The sequence below is a fragment of the Oryctolagus cuniculus genome, chromosome 10 (assembly GCF_964237555.1).
Source record: "Oryctolagus cuniculus chromosome 10, mOryCun1.1, whole genome shotgun sequence".
Classification (NCBI taxonomy): domain Eukaryota; kingdom Metazoa; phylum Chordata; class Mammalia; order Lagomorpha; family Leporidae; genus Oryctolagus; species Oryctolagus cuniculus.
This window is the reverse complement of record NC_091441.1, coordinates 92,092,716-92,109,960: the sequence shown is the minus strand read 5'-3', so window position 1 is coordinate 92,109,960 and position 17,245 is coordinate 92,092,716. Positions and strand designations below refer to the sequence as shown.

At 37.8% G+C, this 17,245-nt stretch overlaps 1 protein-coding gene across 46 annotated transcripts in view; it reads left to right on the top strand.

Moving 5' to 3' along the window:
* The window catches only part of SLMAP (sarcolemma associated protein), a 168,015-nt gene that overhangs the window by 77,957 nt on the left and 72,813 nt on the right, over positions 1 to 17,245 (top strand). For all 46 annotated transcript variants that reach the window (NM_001082348.2, XM_051851069.2, XM_051851070.2 and 43 more), the window contains exons 3-5: positions 10,720 to 10,792; positions 12,027 to 12,063; positions 13,711 to 13,773. In NM_001082348.2, coding sequence (NP_001075817.2) covers positions 10,720 to 10,792; positions 12,027 to 12,063; positions 13,711 to 13,773 — 173 coding nt within the window. The remainder of the gene's footprint in view (positions 1 to 10,719; positions 10,793 to 12,026; positions 12,064 to 13,710; positions 13,774 to 17,245) is intronic.

The window sequence follows — 17,245 nt, the reverse complement described above, 5'->3', positions numbered from 1 at the left end:
ATTTCAAAATGTCCCATGAATCTTCATCTGCCTTTTTACATAAGTTCTTTGTATGGCAAATGCTGCACGTTCTCTATGTGGAAGTTAAAGTCTGTCTGAACTTAAAATAGTGATTACTGAAGACTGGGAAAGGTGCGAGAATGTGGTGGTTAAAGAGAAACTGGATAATGGTTAACAAAAGTTGGCACAGCTGTTAAGCTGCCACTTGGATGCCCGCAGTCCATATCAGAGTGCCAGGGTTCAAGTTCCACCTCAGTTTCCAATCCAGCTTCCTGCTAATGTGTACCCTGGGAGGTACCAGGTGATGATTCAACTTATTTTGCCCCCTGCCACCCACATGGGAGACCCTGATAGATTTGTGGGCTCTTGGCTTTGGCCTGATCTAGTGATGGCTGTTGAGGACATTTGAGGAGTGAATCAGTGAATGGAAGATCTCTCTCTGCCTCTGTCTTTATTGCTCTGCCTTTCAAATAAATGAAATTTAAAAAAAATAGAGATAACAAGTTCTAGTGTTCCACAACACAGTGGGGTATAATTCACACTAATATATTATATAAATATCTGTATAAAGAAGTGATTGGTAGACTGCAAACATAAAGAAAAGATAAGGTAGTAGAAATGTTAATTGTCTGATTTGGCTGTTTTACACTTTATGCTGTATATGTGTATTGAAATACTGTATTATACCCTATAAAATGCACAAGTATCACATATAATTATATTTTTTAAAAAAAGAAAAATTCTATCACGTTATCTCAACCAAGATTTTGACATCCTTCTTTATAATCCCTAGAGGTTTAATGTGAGGATTGGGAGTTGTCAACCTTATTACCCACTACCCTTTTTATTCTTCTATCACATAATCTGTCTAAGCTTTAATTCCCTTATCTTATAAAATAGAAATCCTGATCTTTCTGTCTACTTCAAAGGGTCACGGTCCAGTGTTCAGGGTGAACATTGAAAAGTATGTATAAAGTGCTCAGCTCAGGGCCAGGCTACTATTATTATTACTAAGTCCCTTGTTAATCATTTGTACAGTCTGTTTGCCATAAATTCACCTCCCTTTCTCAGTAGCTTCAATTCTAGGCTCCTCTGTCTGTCCTTTGGAACTCATCATTGGCCATCAAAGGTTCTCTTAACCAACTTCTACTTTGCAACTGCTAGGGGAAATGACAAACTGATTGAGCACAGAATGTGCCAACTTTACAAGAATAACTAAGGGAACCTTACCCATGTCACAGCAGTCTTCTTCTGTTCATTTTAAAGGTAGATTCTCAACTCAGGTTGGGCACCACAATCACCTGCAGTGCTTTGTAAAACTGCTGATGCCTGAATACAGCCTTTGGTCCTAAGAAGGAGCATTGCTCAATGTGGAGCCTGTTGTGTTAGACAGCTGGACTTAAAAAGCTCTGCTTGATCAAATTCCTAGCAACAGCTGTCCTCAAGTCCCAGGATTCCTTACTCACCTTGTCTGCTGTGAATCTGTTCCTGCTGGCTCTGTATCTGTACCTCCAGCTGCTTGCTGGTTGTTTCCTCTTGAATGTCCTGCTGTTTCTTTGTAATTACATTGTTACAAAGCTTCATTTCCCTTCAAGCTAGCACATTCTACTTAATTTGTTTTATTACTCCATCATTCTGCCATACACCTTAGCTCAGAGCCTTGGTGTCTTTTTTGAATCATGTGTCTTCCTTACCCTTAACAATTGTCATTTAGACCATGTGCCTCCTTTCCCTGACATTTTCTGTTTTTCCTCTTGCTACTCTAGAGTTAAGATAAAGTGACTCCCTAGTTGTGGCCATCATACTCAGCTCACCTACTGCCTTTGGAATATTCTTCTATTACAGTTTTATTATATCTTTTCCCTGCTTTTAGAAGCCTTAAATGGGTGTGCCATACTTCAGAGTAAAGCCTGAAATGCTTACTTGTACACTTGAGACTCAAAAATGTAGACTCAGTTCAACCTTTTCATTTTATTTCCCATTGTTCCTTAATGTGTGTTAAGCTGTTCAACTGGATTGTTTAGAGATATGACGACACCCAGAAAAGATTGTTTTGAATCATGGCACTGCCGCTTAACCAAAGATGAGATCTCAAACAAATTACTTTAGCCTTTTTGTTTGTTTGTTTTGTTTTGTTTTTTACCTAAATCACCTCATCTGTGAAATAGGACATCAGAATAACTATTTACATGGTTAATTATGAATAGTTAACATAGATTGTGTTTTTAGCATGGAATTTGACACCAGAAGGGCCTTGAAATGTAGATCTTTACTGCTATCTCCGGTGTCCTCCAACTGTGCTGCTTGTATATACACTCTCATTTTCTTCTCTTTTCTGTTTATTGATTCGTGCCATTCTTTGTGCATTTCCTTCCATTTCCAGCTTTCACATTCTATTCTTTTTGTAAAACCTTCTTCTAACTGTGCCTTCCAAATTCGCCAAGTGGTTTGCCCTTCCTGTAGCACTTAGGATCCTTGTTTCCTACTCTTTGTGTAGGTGGTAGGTATTTGTTTGTTCTTTCTGAATTGGAAGTTTCTCAAAGACAAGATTCTAGTCATAATCATCTTGGTTTCTCATCATTCCCCCAGACTGCCTCGTAACCAGTGAAGTTCTTAGTGAATATTTATTTAGCAAATAGGTAAACCCAGAAAACCATCCCCATGGGTGAGTCAAGAAAGAAAAAAAAAAAAAGAGTAATATCACTCCATAGTATACTTTAAGAAGTAAAGTAAACAAATGCACATACCTGAAGAATTCCTTCCACCAAATAGAAACAAGACTCCTTGGAGAACTAGTTGAATCTAAAACTAGAGCAAATTGAATCTGCAACATTTTGTCAGCCAGGAAATCATCTAAGTTCTTTTGAAAGGACCCCTAGGAATTAATGGGAATGGATCTCTACTGGTTATCAGTGGACAATTTGAGCATCAAATAATAAGCATTGAATTGAAATATATGTAATATGTTCAAATTCATGAATTTACAATGATATTTAAAAGGGGTGAAAGTATCTCTTCACCTTTGGAGGAGCTTAGAAAACCAATTTACCATTCTGAAAACATGTAAATAGAGAGAATAAAACATTTATGCTGCCTTTCCTGTAAGAATTATGCCTGAGGTAAACAAGTAGTTGGAGGAGGCAGAGCTTTTTTAATGGCTAAACTACAGTTTATAAATGAAGATAGAAAGAATATCAATTTTCCAGAAATTAAAAATGAAAGAGTACTTGTCTAGTGAGCTAACTTTCCCTGCCTCTTTTCTAGCTCTAAAAACAAGCAAACAAACAAAAAAAAACAGCCTATTTAGAAGCTTTATAAAGCCAAAAGTTCATGATTGGAAGTTCTTATAACTTTTATCTTTGATTATAGTCAAGATAATTAATGCAGATAATTCCACAGTCTAAAAATGTTAACACCTCTGACTTAGGCCTTGGCTTTTTGGACATTTTTTGGTCTTATTCATTGTCTTTCCTGTTGCTGCCAATCATTTTAAGAAATCCTTTATACTGCTCTCAAGTGTTGAAGAGTATTAACCTTCCTGTTCAATTTAGAAACAGAAATAGAGCCAGAATATGAAGAGCCAGACTGTAACATAGCTCCACAGATTCAGTATCCCAGTCCGGGGGCCCAAAGAGGTTTTGTTTGTTTGTTTGTTTTTTGTTTTTTAATTTATTTGACAGAGTTAGACAGTGAGAGAGAGAGAGAGAGACAGAGAGAAAGGTCTTCCTTCCGTTGGTTCACATCCCAAATGGCCGCTAAAGCTGAAACTACGCCAATCCAAAGCCAGGAGCCAGGTGCTTCCTCCTGGTCCCAAAGAGGTTTTTTAAACTTATCAAAGTGAACTCAGGTCCTCTAAATGTTTGTGTGACGAGGCAGTAGAAAATGTGGCTGCATAGCACAAAGTAAATGGATTAACCCAAAAGCAAAATAGATGGTCTGTATAAAATAATGAGGGGTAGGTGTGGGATAGGACCCAGACAAATGGCAGTCAACTCATGTAGTCTTCACTCTGATTTTTAATAGTTTCCTAACTATAGCAGGTAATTGCAGTTTGCTCTTCCATAGATACCTCATTTCCTTAATGCAGACACATCTGTTTGTCATGTTTTAACATTTCTGGAATTTGCGTGGGTCTATGTTCCAGTGTCCTTATCTGGAGAAGCTGTTTAGATTGTCTTTAAATTAGGTTCTGTCTTTGGATCCTGGAATACAGTAATAGTAGTGTTTCCTGGCAATGTTTGGGAGCAAAATATGTTTTAAAACTGCTTTATGAAATGCTGTAGAGCAGTATTTTCTTGATAATATCAGTTTCTTGGTAAGTATTTCTAAAAGGGGATCTGGGGAGATTCCGTGGTCAAGTAAGTTAGAAAAATGTATCTGAACTTTTAGAGCTGCATCATAGACAGAAGTCATTTAGCTCCTGAGAAAACCCATGGTTAAAACAAAAAAATGGGGCCGGCGCCGCGGCTCACTAGGCTAATCCTCCGCCTAGCGGCGCCGGCACACCGGGTTCTAGTCCCGGTTGGGGTGCCGGATTCTGTCCCGGTTGCCCCTCTTCCAGGCCAGCCCTCTGCTGTGGCCAGGGAGTGCAGTGGAGGATGGCCCAGGTGCTTGGGCCCTGCACCCCATGGGAGACCAGGAAAAGCACCTGGCTCCTGGCTCCTGCCATTGGATCAGCGCGGTGCGCCGGCCGCAGCGCGCCGGCCGCGGCAGCCATTGGAGGGTGAACCAACGGCAAAGGAAGACCTTTCTCTCTGTCTCTCTCTCACTGTCCACTCTGCCTGTCAAAAAAAAAAAAAAAAAAAAAAAAATGGGACCGGCGCTGTGACGAAGCAGGTTAATGCCCTGGCCTGAAGTGCTAGCATCCCACATGAGTGCCAGTACGAGACCTGGCTACTCCACTTCCAATCCAGCTCTCGGTTGTGGCCTGGGAAAGCAGTAGAAGATGGCCCAAGTCTTTGGGCCCCTGCACCCGTGTGGGAGACACAGAAGAAGCTGCTGGCTCCTGGCTTCTGATCGGCGCAGCTCCAGCCGTTGCGGCCAATTGGGGAGTGAACCATTGGATGGAAGACCCCTCTCTCTCTCTCTCACTTTCTTTCTCTCTCTCTCTCTCTGCCTTTCCTCTCTCTGTGTAACTCTGACTTTCAAATAAATAAATAAATCTTAAAAAAAAAAAAAGTTAAACTTCTTTAATTGATTAAATTCCAAACTTACCTGACCCTCAAATCCTTCTTTGTTAACAGCTGCTGGTACTGTGTTTTGGGAAATGCCACTATGTACAGTTGATGAGTTTAAGTACTAAAATAAGATAATTTTGTTAGAATGTTAATATTCTTGCCTTTTGCAAACCAATATAATGCTAAGATTTCTTTGTGTGTGTGTATCTTTCTGTCATGACATCTTTTGAAAGGTGGGGTTGTCCAGATTAATTTTTCAGTTTTTCATACATGGTCTTTTAATTTTTTTTAAACTACTTTGAATAGTGCAGAAACCCTGTACTGCCTAGTTAATATTAACCTTTGGTTCACTTTATAAATTTTTCTATAAGTCTATTTGCTGAACTTCAGGGTGATATATCTGATCAACAGTATTTCTAATGTAATATATCATAAATTGTCAGCTCTGGCATTGCATTTTTTTTTAAGATTTTATTTATTTATTTGAGAGGTAGAGTTACAGAGAGAGGGAGAGACAAGTGAGAGAAAAGTCTTCCTTTTGTTGGTTCACTCCCCAGATGGCCGCCAGGCGCTTCTTCCCAGTCTCCTATGTGAGTGCAGGGGCCCAGGGACTTGGGCCATCCTGCACTGCTTTCCCAGGCCATAGCAGAGAGCTGGACTGGAAAAGGGGCAGCCAGGACTAGAACCGGCGTCCATATGGAATGCCGGCACCACGGGTGGAGGATTAACCTACTGCGTCACGGAGTTGGCCCAGCACTGCATTTTTATTCTGTAGTTCATCCTACCTGTTTTTCTTTTCTTTTTTAAAGGTTTTTGTTTTTTGTTTTTTGTTTTTTTTGTTTTTTTAATTTAAAGGCAGAGTTGCAGAGAGAGAGTGCTAGGCCAGTGCTGAGCCAGGCCAAAGTCAGGAGCCAGGAGTTTCTTCCGGGTCTCCCACATGGGTGCAGGTGCCCAAGCACTTGGGCCATCTTCTGCTTCTTTCCCAGATGCGTTAGCAGGGAACTGGATGGGAAGTAGAGCAGCTGAGACTTGAACCAGTGCCCGTGTGGGATGCTGGAACCACAGATGGCAGCTTTACTTGATATTCAACAGTGGCAGCCCCACTTGTTTTTCAAGGAAAAAAAAAAAACTATTACCAACTCAAATACAAAAGGGCTCCAAAAATTACATGGACAATTGAGCTTTTTTTTCTTTTTTTAAAATATTATTTATTTATTTGAGAGGTAGAGTTACAGAGAGTGAAAGGGAGAGACAGAGAGAAAGGTCTTCCGTCTGTTGGTTCGCTCCCCAAATGGCCCCAATGGCCAGAGCTGGGCCAATCCAAAGCCAGGAACTTCTTCCAGGTCTCCTATGCTGGTACAGTGGCCCAAATACTTGAGTCATCTTCTGCTGAGTTTCCAGGCCATATCAGCTGGATCGGAAGAGCAGCTGCTGGGTCTTGAACCGGCCAGTGCTGCAGGTGGAGGCTTTAGCCCACTATGCTAAGGTGCTGCCCCTGACAATAGAATTAGAAGCTAAGGGTGACATATCTGAGTGCTTGGGTTAAGTCCTGGCTACTCTGTTTCTTTTCTCTTTCTTTCTTTCTTTCTTTCTTTCTTTCTTTCTTTCTTTCTTTCTTTCTTTCTTTCTTTCTTTCTTTCTTTCTTTCTTTCTTTCTTTCTTTCTTTCTTTCTTTCTTTCTTTCCTTTCTTTCTTTCTTTCTTTCTTTCTTTCTTTCTTTCTTTCTTTCTTTCTTTCTTTCTTTCTTTCTTTCTTTCTTTCTTTCTTTCTTTCTTTCTTCTTTCTTTCTTTCTTTCTTTCTTTCTTTCTTTCTTTCTTTCTTTCTTTCTTTCTTTCTTTCTTTCTTTCTTTCTTTCTTTCTTTCTTTCTTTCTTTCTTTCTTTCTTCTTTCTTTCTCTTTCTTTCTTTCTTTCTTTCTTTCTTTCTTTCTTTCTTTCTTTCTTTCTTTCTTTCTTTCTTTCTTTCTTTCTTTTCTTTCTTTCTTTCTTTCTTTCTTTCTTTCTTTCTTTCTTTCTTTCTTTCTTTCTTTCTTTCTTTCTTCTTTCTTTCTTTCTTTCTTTCTTTCTTTCTTTCTTCTTTCTTTCTTTCTTTCTTTCTTTCTTTCTTTCTTTCTTTTTTGACAGGCAGAGTGGACAGTGAGAGAGAGAGAAACAGAGAGAAAGGTCTTCCTTTGCCATTGGTTCACCCTCTGATGGCCGCCACGGCCAGCACACCGCGCAGGAGCCAGGTATTTACCTGGTCTCCCATGGGGTGCAGGGCCCAAGTACTTGGGCCATCCTCCACTGCACTCCCTGGCCACAGCAGAGAGCTGGCCTGGAAGAGGGTCAACCGGACAGAACTCCATCTTCCTGCCAATTTATAAACCTGGGAAGCAGCAGATGATGGCTCAAGTACTTCAACCTCTACCACTCATGTGGGAGTCCTGAATTGAGTTGTGAGCTCCTTGCTTTAACTTGGCCCAACCATTGCTCTTGTGAGCATTTGGGGGAGTGAACCAGCAATGGAAGATGCCTCTCTGTCTACCTTTCAAATAAAATGAAGCTAAATAAGTTAAAATCAGTTGTTAAAAATTAATAAAATAAAAAAGGTACTGGTTAGAAGCCCCATTTGAAATTGAAGTGCCTGGTTTCAAGTTCTGTACCCCACCTCACCCCCATTCCAGCTTCCTGCTTATGTGTACCCTGCAAAGTAGGTGATGGCACAGGTAGTTGGGTCTCTGCCACCTATGAGACCCAGTTGAGATCCTGGCTTCAACTTTAATCTGGCCCTGCCTCAACTATTGTGGGCATTTAGGGAGTAATCCAAAGGTGAGTGGGAGCTCTCTTTCTCTCCTTTTGTCTCTCTCTGTGTATTTCTCTCTGCCTTTCTAATTAATAAGTGAAAGGTAAGTTTATTTTGCTGCAAAAAATTGCACACTACAAGGTCTTCAAAAATTCACGGAAAATGTATGCAATGAAAAACTGCATGGATTTCAGTTCTTTGCGCCAAATATACTTAGCTTTTAATTCCATTGTTTCATGAGCATTAAAAAATTATTTATAAAGGAGCCAGCTCCCATCTGCTGATTCAATCTTCCAGTGCTTGTCATGGCCAGAGCTGGGCTAGGCGGAAGCCAGGAGCCAGGAACTCAATCCAAATCTCTCATGTGGCTGACAGGTCCCTAATTACTTGAGCTGTCGCTGCTTCTCAGGATGTGCATGAGCAGGAAGTTGGAATTGGGAGCAAGGCTGGGATTGCACCCTAGGTATTATGGGATGCAGGCATCCCAAGTGGTGTCTTAACCGCTATCCCAAATACTCAACCTTCTATAAACTTTTTGAAGTATCCTTGTGTATTAGTAAAGCATAGATAGTGTTGCATCTTCAACTTGTATTGTGTGCCTGTGTTACAGGCTGCTTATAGTAATTCTCAGGAAAAGCCATTGGGCTGTAATAAATCTATCCCTTCTCCATCTTGAAGAGATTATGTTCTTCTAAAGATGATTTTTTCTGTACTCAGAGTAAAAAACATCATTACCTCTGAGCTGTAAAAGTATAAGCAGACATGCTGTTTGATATATTCATAAATGTATATTAAATACCTACTTTGTAACAAAGGACTATAGCAAGGACATAGATTTAAAAAGTGAGGAGCAACCAATCCTTGCTGCCCTCAAGTATTGAATCAGATTGGTGAGACTACAGAACTCAGGTTCTGAAATTTGGGGAAAGAATTAGAAAGTCTGATTCTACAGAATAAACAAGAGTTGCTTCCAAAGGTGGCAGGGGGTGGATCACTTAGAGATCACTGGCAAAAAGGAGAGCTTGAGAAAAAGGCCAGGGTTGGAAAAGGTAAGGTGTTTGGAGATTCCAAGAAGCTTGGCTTTGTATGTGATATTTCTGATAGCAGGACAGAGGCTGAGGCCAGAAAGGAAGAAAGAAAGAAAGGAAGGAAGCAAGGCCAGAAAGGAAGCAAGGACCCAAATGGCAGTTGGCCACGATTGCTTTGCTAGGCAGAGTTGAGAAGACTGTGGTAGGTGGTTCTTGATCTCTGTGTTAGCACCCTTCATGTAATAGGTTAGTTAATGAAAATTACTTTTGAATAAATTGTGCTAAATTTCTCAAGTTTAATGTATGTTTCCAAATGATGATAGTACTACTTCATGTTTATATCATCTTGATGACTCAAGGGCCTTATCATTTAATAATTTGTTCCCAAGTGTTTTAGCTCTGTTCTTAAAAATCAGTTTTATTGAGGTATAATTTATCTGCAACTCCAATTTTATATTGTCATTCATTGTATATAGTCATGTAACCACTGTGTCTAATCATAATATAATGTGTTTCTTCATTCTCCATTTAGCTTTTAATCAGAATTTGGTGAATTAAGTTAATTAATTTCTTTTTTTTTTATTTATTTTTTCTGACAGGCAGAGTGGACAGTGAGAGAGAGAGACAGAGAGAAAGGTCTTCGTTTGCCGTTGGTTTACCCTTCAGTGGCCGCCGCGGCCAGCGTGCTGCGGCCGGCACACCACGCTGATCCGATGGCAGGAGCCAGGTGCTTATCCTGGTCTCCCATGGGGCGCAGGGCCCAAGGACTTGGGCCATCCTCCACTGCACTCCCTGGCCACAGCAGAGAGCTGGCCTGGAAGAGGGGCAACCGGGACAGAATCCGGCACCCCGACCGGGACTAGAACCCGGTGTGCCGGCGCTGCAAGGCGGAGGATTAGTAACTAATTTCTTAAACACTGGAAGGTATTCTATCTGAAGAATATAAAAATTAAAAGTCACCAATCTTTCAACTAGAAAATGAGGTGTTTTTTTTCTTTATAAACCCACACACAGAGAAGCTCTGTACAAGTATTGCTTTGGAGGAGTTTTGTCTCTTAAAATATGCCATAGGAAGAGGAAGAAATAAGCAGCAGTGATAAGTTGTCTACACAGTGACTGGCATGATGTTGGAAGTAGAAGAAGAAACAACCATCAAGAAGACAGAACAAAAAAATTTAAATACCGAACTAGAAACCTCAAATTTGATTTCTAGCAAGCAACTCCAATACATAATAGTAGAGAGCTGTAGAAGCAATTTTACTCTTGGTTTCCTTGACCATAAAATGAGGGTATTGAATTGCGTATTCTTAACTCTTTAGAGCTTTAGAGTTTTCTGGCGTGTGAATAAGAGTTACGGAATGGAGGCAGGAGAATCAGTAAAAATGGCTATATTTGAAAAGGAAATAAAGTTGGGTTTAATGCCAGTGCATGGGGAGAAAGTATATTCCTCTTACTTGGAAGTTTTTTCATATACACAATTGACCTTATATTGACTCTTACAGAATTAGAAGTTAGGACACTTTTTGAAATAGTTCTATGCATAATTCTGTCTTACGGTCGTGATTCATTATGAATAAGCATAATTTTCTCCAGGGTAATAATTTGCCATTAATTGTCATTAAACTAGATTTATTTTCTTTCCTAGAAACTACTACTTTTAAGAAAAAAATTGGTTTGAAGTTTTATATTTTTAAACAATTATTTTATCCATGTTATTTGTTTGTTTTAACTAGTTACCCATGGGTGTATTGTTTCTACAATAAAACTTTTTCTGCCAGATGGTATGGAAGCCCGGCTCCGCTCTGAGTGAGTATAATTTAATACTGTGAAGTTTGGGGGTTAATTACCTTGGTTAATAATGTTCTAGATAATGGTATACAGTTAATACTTAAGGATTATTTTAATAATGTTAGAAAATTGATATAGTGTTTTTCTGGACTGTGATACACTTTAGTTTAAATTGCTTTTCAAATTAGTTGAAATCACAGTAAATAAAAAAGCATTAGTGACAGAGGTTGTTTTGTTTCTAAATTTAACTTTGTAATTTTTATTTTAATGAATACTTAGTTGTTTTTTCACAGTGTTTGGGGGATTTTTGTCATTAGTGGTAACTCCATTCCTTTGGATCTGCGATTACTATAGTACTTCTTAGACAATGATTGCCCCTAAAATTAATGCCAGTCTCGCAATCTTACAGGACCTTGGAGTTGGAGTTGTCTGTTTAGTTTGTAGCTTATGTTGGTGGGAGTTTTTTTTTTTTTCCCCCCCAATGTCACTTTTTTTTTTTTTTTTTTTTGTATGGAGCCGGGATAAAGATCACAGATAAAATCTAGACTTTAAAATATAAACATAAGTACATTTTGATATTTTGCTTTTCACATATTTTTATAAAGTATTAAAGGCAGTCGAGTTATCTTTAAAAAACACTTTTTGTTCTATCTTGAATGTGCTAGAAGCTTGTTTCTGTACCCAACATCGTATTTATGACCTTCAAGAGAGGGACAGTGATGCATAGGAGCGTGTAAACTGAAGGACAGAGCAGTGAGTAGGAAGAGAGAGGAGCAGTGAGCAGGCTCTCTTGTACTGCGGCAGTCTGCACTTACATTAGAATCATGGATTTTATACTTATGTTAGAAACTATCTTTTTAAAATATGTATGTGTATATATAGATAGATATATAGATATTTTTTTTGAAAGTGTTAGAGAGAAGGAGAGACAGATAAAGAGAGATCTTACATCTGTTGGTTCACTACCCAGATAGCTGCAATGCCAGGAGCTTCATCTGGCTTATTTATTTATTTGAAAGGCAGGGTATGGAGAGACAGACAGAAGTCTTCCATCTCCCGGCTCCCCTCAAGTGGCTGCAATGGCCAGGGCTGAGCCAGGCTGAAGCCAAGAGCCAGAAGCTTCTTCCAGGTCTTAGACATGGGTGAGAAGGCAAATATATCAGTTTTGTGGTTTATGATATTCTGGTATTGTCATACTGTGTTTCCTCTATTGTCAGGAAGTTAGATTAAAATTCTAAATTTTACTTTTCAGTGTCATCCATGCCCCATTACCAAGTCCTGTTGACAAAGTAAGTTGCTAATAATTATTTTTCTAGCCTGATTCACTTATATTGCTTTGAATTTTTTTGTTTTTTAATATGCTTTCTCTAGAAACTTATTTTTCTTTTATAACAAAATACGTAGAGTACATATAGTATGTAGTTATTTTAATCTTCTGATCTTCAATATCCGAAGAATTTAAGATGAATGTTTCTTCAGGAAAAGCCTTTGCTATCTCAAACAATTGACTGTGTAGACTAGAAGTACCTAGTTTGTGCCTAGCTAGAGGTAAGGAGTGTTAGCTATTACTTTTTATTCTGAATTATAGTTTTGTTTAGAAATTTGTTAAAACATTCTACCTAAATAGTTCATTGAACATTTACCTATGTAAGGAAATAGTTCAGAAGTATGGACTCATAGATTGTTTATATATTGTTTTCAAAGATCAGTTTTAACATGATCTGAGCATAAACTTTGTAGTAATTGCTAGCTAGAAAGTATTTTTCTTTTGGTCAGAAATAGTGGTGTATTAAACCATAGACATTATTATTTAATAGCAAAAAATCTTGTATTTTCTCACATTAAAGTGGATGTTGGATTTTCTTAATGCAGTAATTGAACTATTGGGATAATTGTCTTTTTTGTTCCATTTGGGTGAAGGTTGAAAGCTTGCTTAAAACTGAAGCTGTTTTTAATCCTCAATTTGTAAAATACTAAGAATTACTCCAGAAATAAATAATGGTCTTGCCAATTTAGAACTTTAAAAAAATACTGCTGATTCTTTGTTTTCTGCTCACCATATTAATAAAAGTATACTTTATGAGCATAAAAAGGAATGATGCTATAACATCATTAATAAGTTAACACTTAGGCCTTGTTAGTGTTGAGTATGTAGGTATTTGCAGCAGCCTGTTAGTGTCATTCCTTTTTTTGGAATAATACCATAATTTTCTATTTCATAGGCCTGAAAACCCCTGAAACCCTTATTTTTTTTCTTATACTCTTGGATTCTAAGAGTTTGACTATGATTTGCAGTGTTTGTTAATTTATTTTCACAGTGTTTAAACACCATTATTTCCCATCTTTTATCTTAAAACCTACCTATAATTTAAAGGGGAAAAAAAGGCCAAACTATTTTCGTTATCTCTGGCCAAAGGATAAAAGGTTAAATTTCATGCCTCCATACCCCCACCAGCAAGCACACATACATACAAATACCATTTTGAAATGGCTACTTCTATGTAAATTATTTGCTGGTATTTTGGAGAACTATTTATCAATGAATTTTAAAGAGAAAGATGTGGATCTACTGTTCTAGGAGGTACTCTTTCTGGATTAAGCAAAAGCTATATTGCCTTTGTGCTATAAATTTGTAATTTGACTTATTAAGGACTTACAGTTTAGCTTATCAAGGCTTATCAACAGACTCATGTTTTCATGAGTAGCACTTGTTCTACCACCTACTTTTAAATTTCACACTAGATAATGAGATATAAATACCATTTACAAATTTTGAACATAGCAAAGAGATATTTTGAGAACTAAGGAAACGGATAACTTTAAAAATTTTTATTTGTGTATTTAAGCAAATAGACATTTTAAGGAATTGGTTTGTCTTTAATGTTTTCATGAAAAGTGTTCTATGGATTGTTGGCATTGTGTCATTTTGTTTCTAGGTTGCTGCTAACACTCCAAGTATGTACTCTCAGGAACTATTCCAGCTTTCTCAGTATCTTCAGGTAAAAGTGAATCTTGAGAATTCTTTAAAAGCAGAATTAAATAACTTAAATTTTATATTACCAAGTCACAAATATAGGATTAAAAACTATTGGCTGAATACAAGTACAAAAGAAATACCATCTTTTCTAGGGTATGTGTCGATGAGATTTCACAAATAAGACCAGTGTAAGCAAATAATGAAGGATAGAATTAAAAGGGAGAGAATGATCCTGCGGGGGAAACAGGACACACAGCAGACTCATAGAATGGCAGCACTCCTGCCTCAGAATCAACCCTTGGGACATTCAGATCTGGCTAAAAGGTCCATGAGAGTCTCACAGGCATGGAAAGCCATGACACGGTGGCAAAAAATATCTAAATGAAAGATCCTGGTGAACAAGACCCCAGCAGAAGGAACAGGCCATCAAGGAGAGAGGCGCCTTTCTCTGAAGGGAGGAAGGAACCTCCACTGTGATACGGCCTTGACTAAATAAGTTCAGAGTCGGTGAACTCAAGGGGCTTCCATAGCCTAGACAGCTCATAGCAAGAGTCTCGGGTGATTGCTGACGTCATAAATAAGAGTGCCAATTGTTAAATCAACAACGGGAGTCACTGGGTACAGGCTCCCCCCGTAGGATCTCTGTCCTTAATGTGTTCTACTATGAAACTTTAAAACAACACTACTAGTCGAACAATACCCTATACCTTGTGCGGTTGTGTGAGTGCAGCCTGTTGAAATCCTTGCTTAGTATATACTAAGTTGATCTTCAGTATATGAAGGTAATTGAAAATGAAACTCGATGAAGGGCAGGATGGGAGAGGGAGTGGGAGAGGGGAGGGCCACGGGAGGGAGGGAGGTTGGGGGGGGGGGGCCACAACAATACAAAAGCTGCAGTTTGTAAATTCACATTTATTAAATAAAAAAAAACTATAAAAAAAGAAATATCGTCTTTTCAAAGAACAAAGGATCAAAAATAGATTTATGAAGAAAGGATAAAAGAATCAGAATTGTTTAGAGAAGATAACCCTCTGTACAGAGAGAATTTTTCTTCAAATATGAGAAAGTTCCAAAATAGTTCTTTATTCATAGATGACTTTTAAATAAAATTAAACCTGCAGAGATTTTGGTTGCCTAATAACAATATTAATAACATAATTATTTAGCACTTACTGTATGGCTAGCTCTGTTCTAGCACTTCACAAACACTGATTAATCATTGTAGCAATTCTGTGATGTACGTTTTTTGTTCCCATTTTTGCATATGGAGCAACTGAGAGACAGGAAGATTTAAAAATTTACACAGTATCACACATCTAGTATGTGGTGGGGCTGGGTTTTGAACCCAGCCTGAAATGACCATGATTTGACAGACTTTACAGTCTTTGCTCTTCACCTCTATAATGTATTTGTGGATCCAGAGACAGATTTCTTGGTAGAGCAGATACTTAGAATGGACTCTCGAAGAAGAGTCCATATTTAAAGAGCTGTACAGTTCTCTAACTAGGAAAGAAATTAACTTCCCACCCCCTCCCTCACACCCCAGTCACTGGCTTATGTGGGTTTGGACTGGATTATAGTTACTCTGATGAGGGAACATGGTTATGGAAAATTCTGTCCTAGGAGTTTAAATATTGAGTTTCCTTAATCTTAGTTCTGTTGCTCAATTAGTTCCATGACCTTGGGTGAGTTATTTTATGTGCATAGACCTTCAGATGTCTTGTTTAAAATTATAGGACCAAACCAGTGATCCTGGGTTCCTACATTCTTTTATAGGAATCAGTCACGTAGAGAAGTTCTACTTCAGTTAAGAATGTATAGATCCATAAAAATGAACAGAAAATTTTCATTGTGTTAATTACATCTTCTACCAGGCATAATGTTCTCTTATATTAAAAAAAAAAAAAAAAGCTATATACATCTGGGCTTCAGTTGAGTATTTAAAAGTGTGTGGGGTAGCCAGAATTCCCTGGTTCTGATCCCTAGCTTTAACTTCTGATCTGTTGAAAAAGTTGTTCAAAACTTTTGTGCCTCATTTTCTTCATCTGTGCAATGGATAGAAGAATAGCACTTACCTCATTGAATTGTGAAGGACAAATGAATTATAATATGTAAAGCACATGGAATATTGCCCGGCGCATAGAATGTATGCCCACAAATGGTAATGGTTGTTTACTTTTCAATAGGAAGGAACTTTTATTAACCCAAGTCTCTATTATTTTCAGAAGTGCAAGAAAACTTTGAGGTTAATTTGACCCAAGCTTAATTTTTCAGATGAGAAATATGGTGTTCATAATGGTTAAATCCTATGCTCAAGCTTGCTGGTCATCCTGGTCTGCTAATTTCAGGCCCTGACTCACTCTCTCTCTTGTCAGTTCTTTTGAATAATCATGGTAGCCCCACCTCACTTTGTTTTTCTGCTTCTCTAAAGAGAAAAGTGTACCACACATTCTGTATATATCCTTATTGAATTATTATAGTTCTAATATAAATTGTAAACCTTTTAAATAAAAACTAGAAATGCGAATTACATGCCTTTGAATTGAAAGAACTTTACTAGAAGAATTAGATTTCTGTCAGGATGTAGCTCATGGGATTAAGAAACTCTAAATGGAATTGAGTTTTGAAAGGTGTAATTACACCATCTAGTGGAGGTAGATTCTGAAGGCATAGTTGGTTGGTGGTTTTGTTTTTCAGTAAAACATTTTGCAGCATTTATGTAATTTCCTGGATATTAAGAATGCTTTAGGAGCTTAAAATAAACTTCATAGTCATTTTCAAATGTAAGCTGTCTTTTATTGTGGATTCTGAGGCAATATCACTTTTATTAGATATTTTACATTTTTTGAGTTACGAAAAATATAAACACCTCTAACTTTAATGCTACTAAGTTTTCTCTAATCATTAAAGGATGTAAAAAGCTATAAATTCATGCTTCAAACCTCAAGTACTATTTGAAGCATACAGTCCTCTGTTGAGGTAACTCAAAGGTATTAGGGTAATAAGTGTTCTTTAGATGATGACAGAAATAGAAGACGGTGAAGAAGATATGCCAAAACCACAACTAATTGCCATGAGTGGTTCGTCTTAAAACTACTCCCAATGAAGCAGGTCCTGTTAACATCTATCAGATGTTAACAGGTCATCCAGAGATCAGACTTTGCTCACAGGTGTCTTTCTCTGTGAAATATTCCTTTGGAGCTGCCAAATAGTTATTTAACTCCTTGATCCCTTAATTAGATTGAAACAGTATTTGCTGGACTCTTGCTTATTTTCAGCCTATTAATTGCTGGTAAGTGGTATGTAGCCAAAGAGAAACTCAGAACACCTGGAAAACCTGTGAAAAATGGCTGTAATAGTGGTCTTAATAAAGAAGCATTTTTTAGAAGTTGACATTAATAAAGGGAAAAATTAAAAGCTGTTTCATTTTTTTCTGATCTTTTTTTTTTTTAAGATTTATTTATTTATTTAAAAAGCAGAGTTACAGAGAGGTA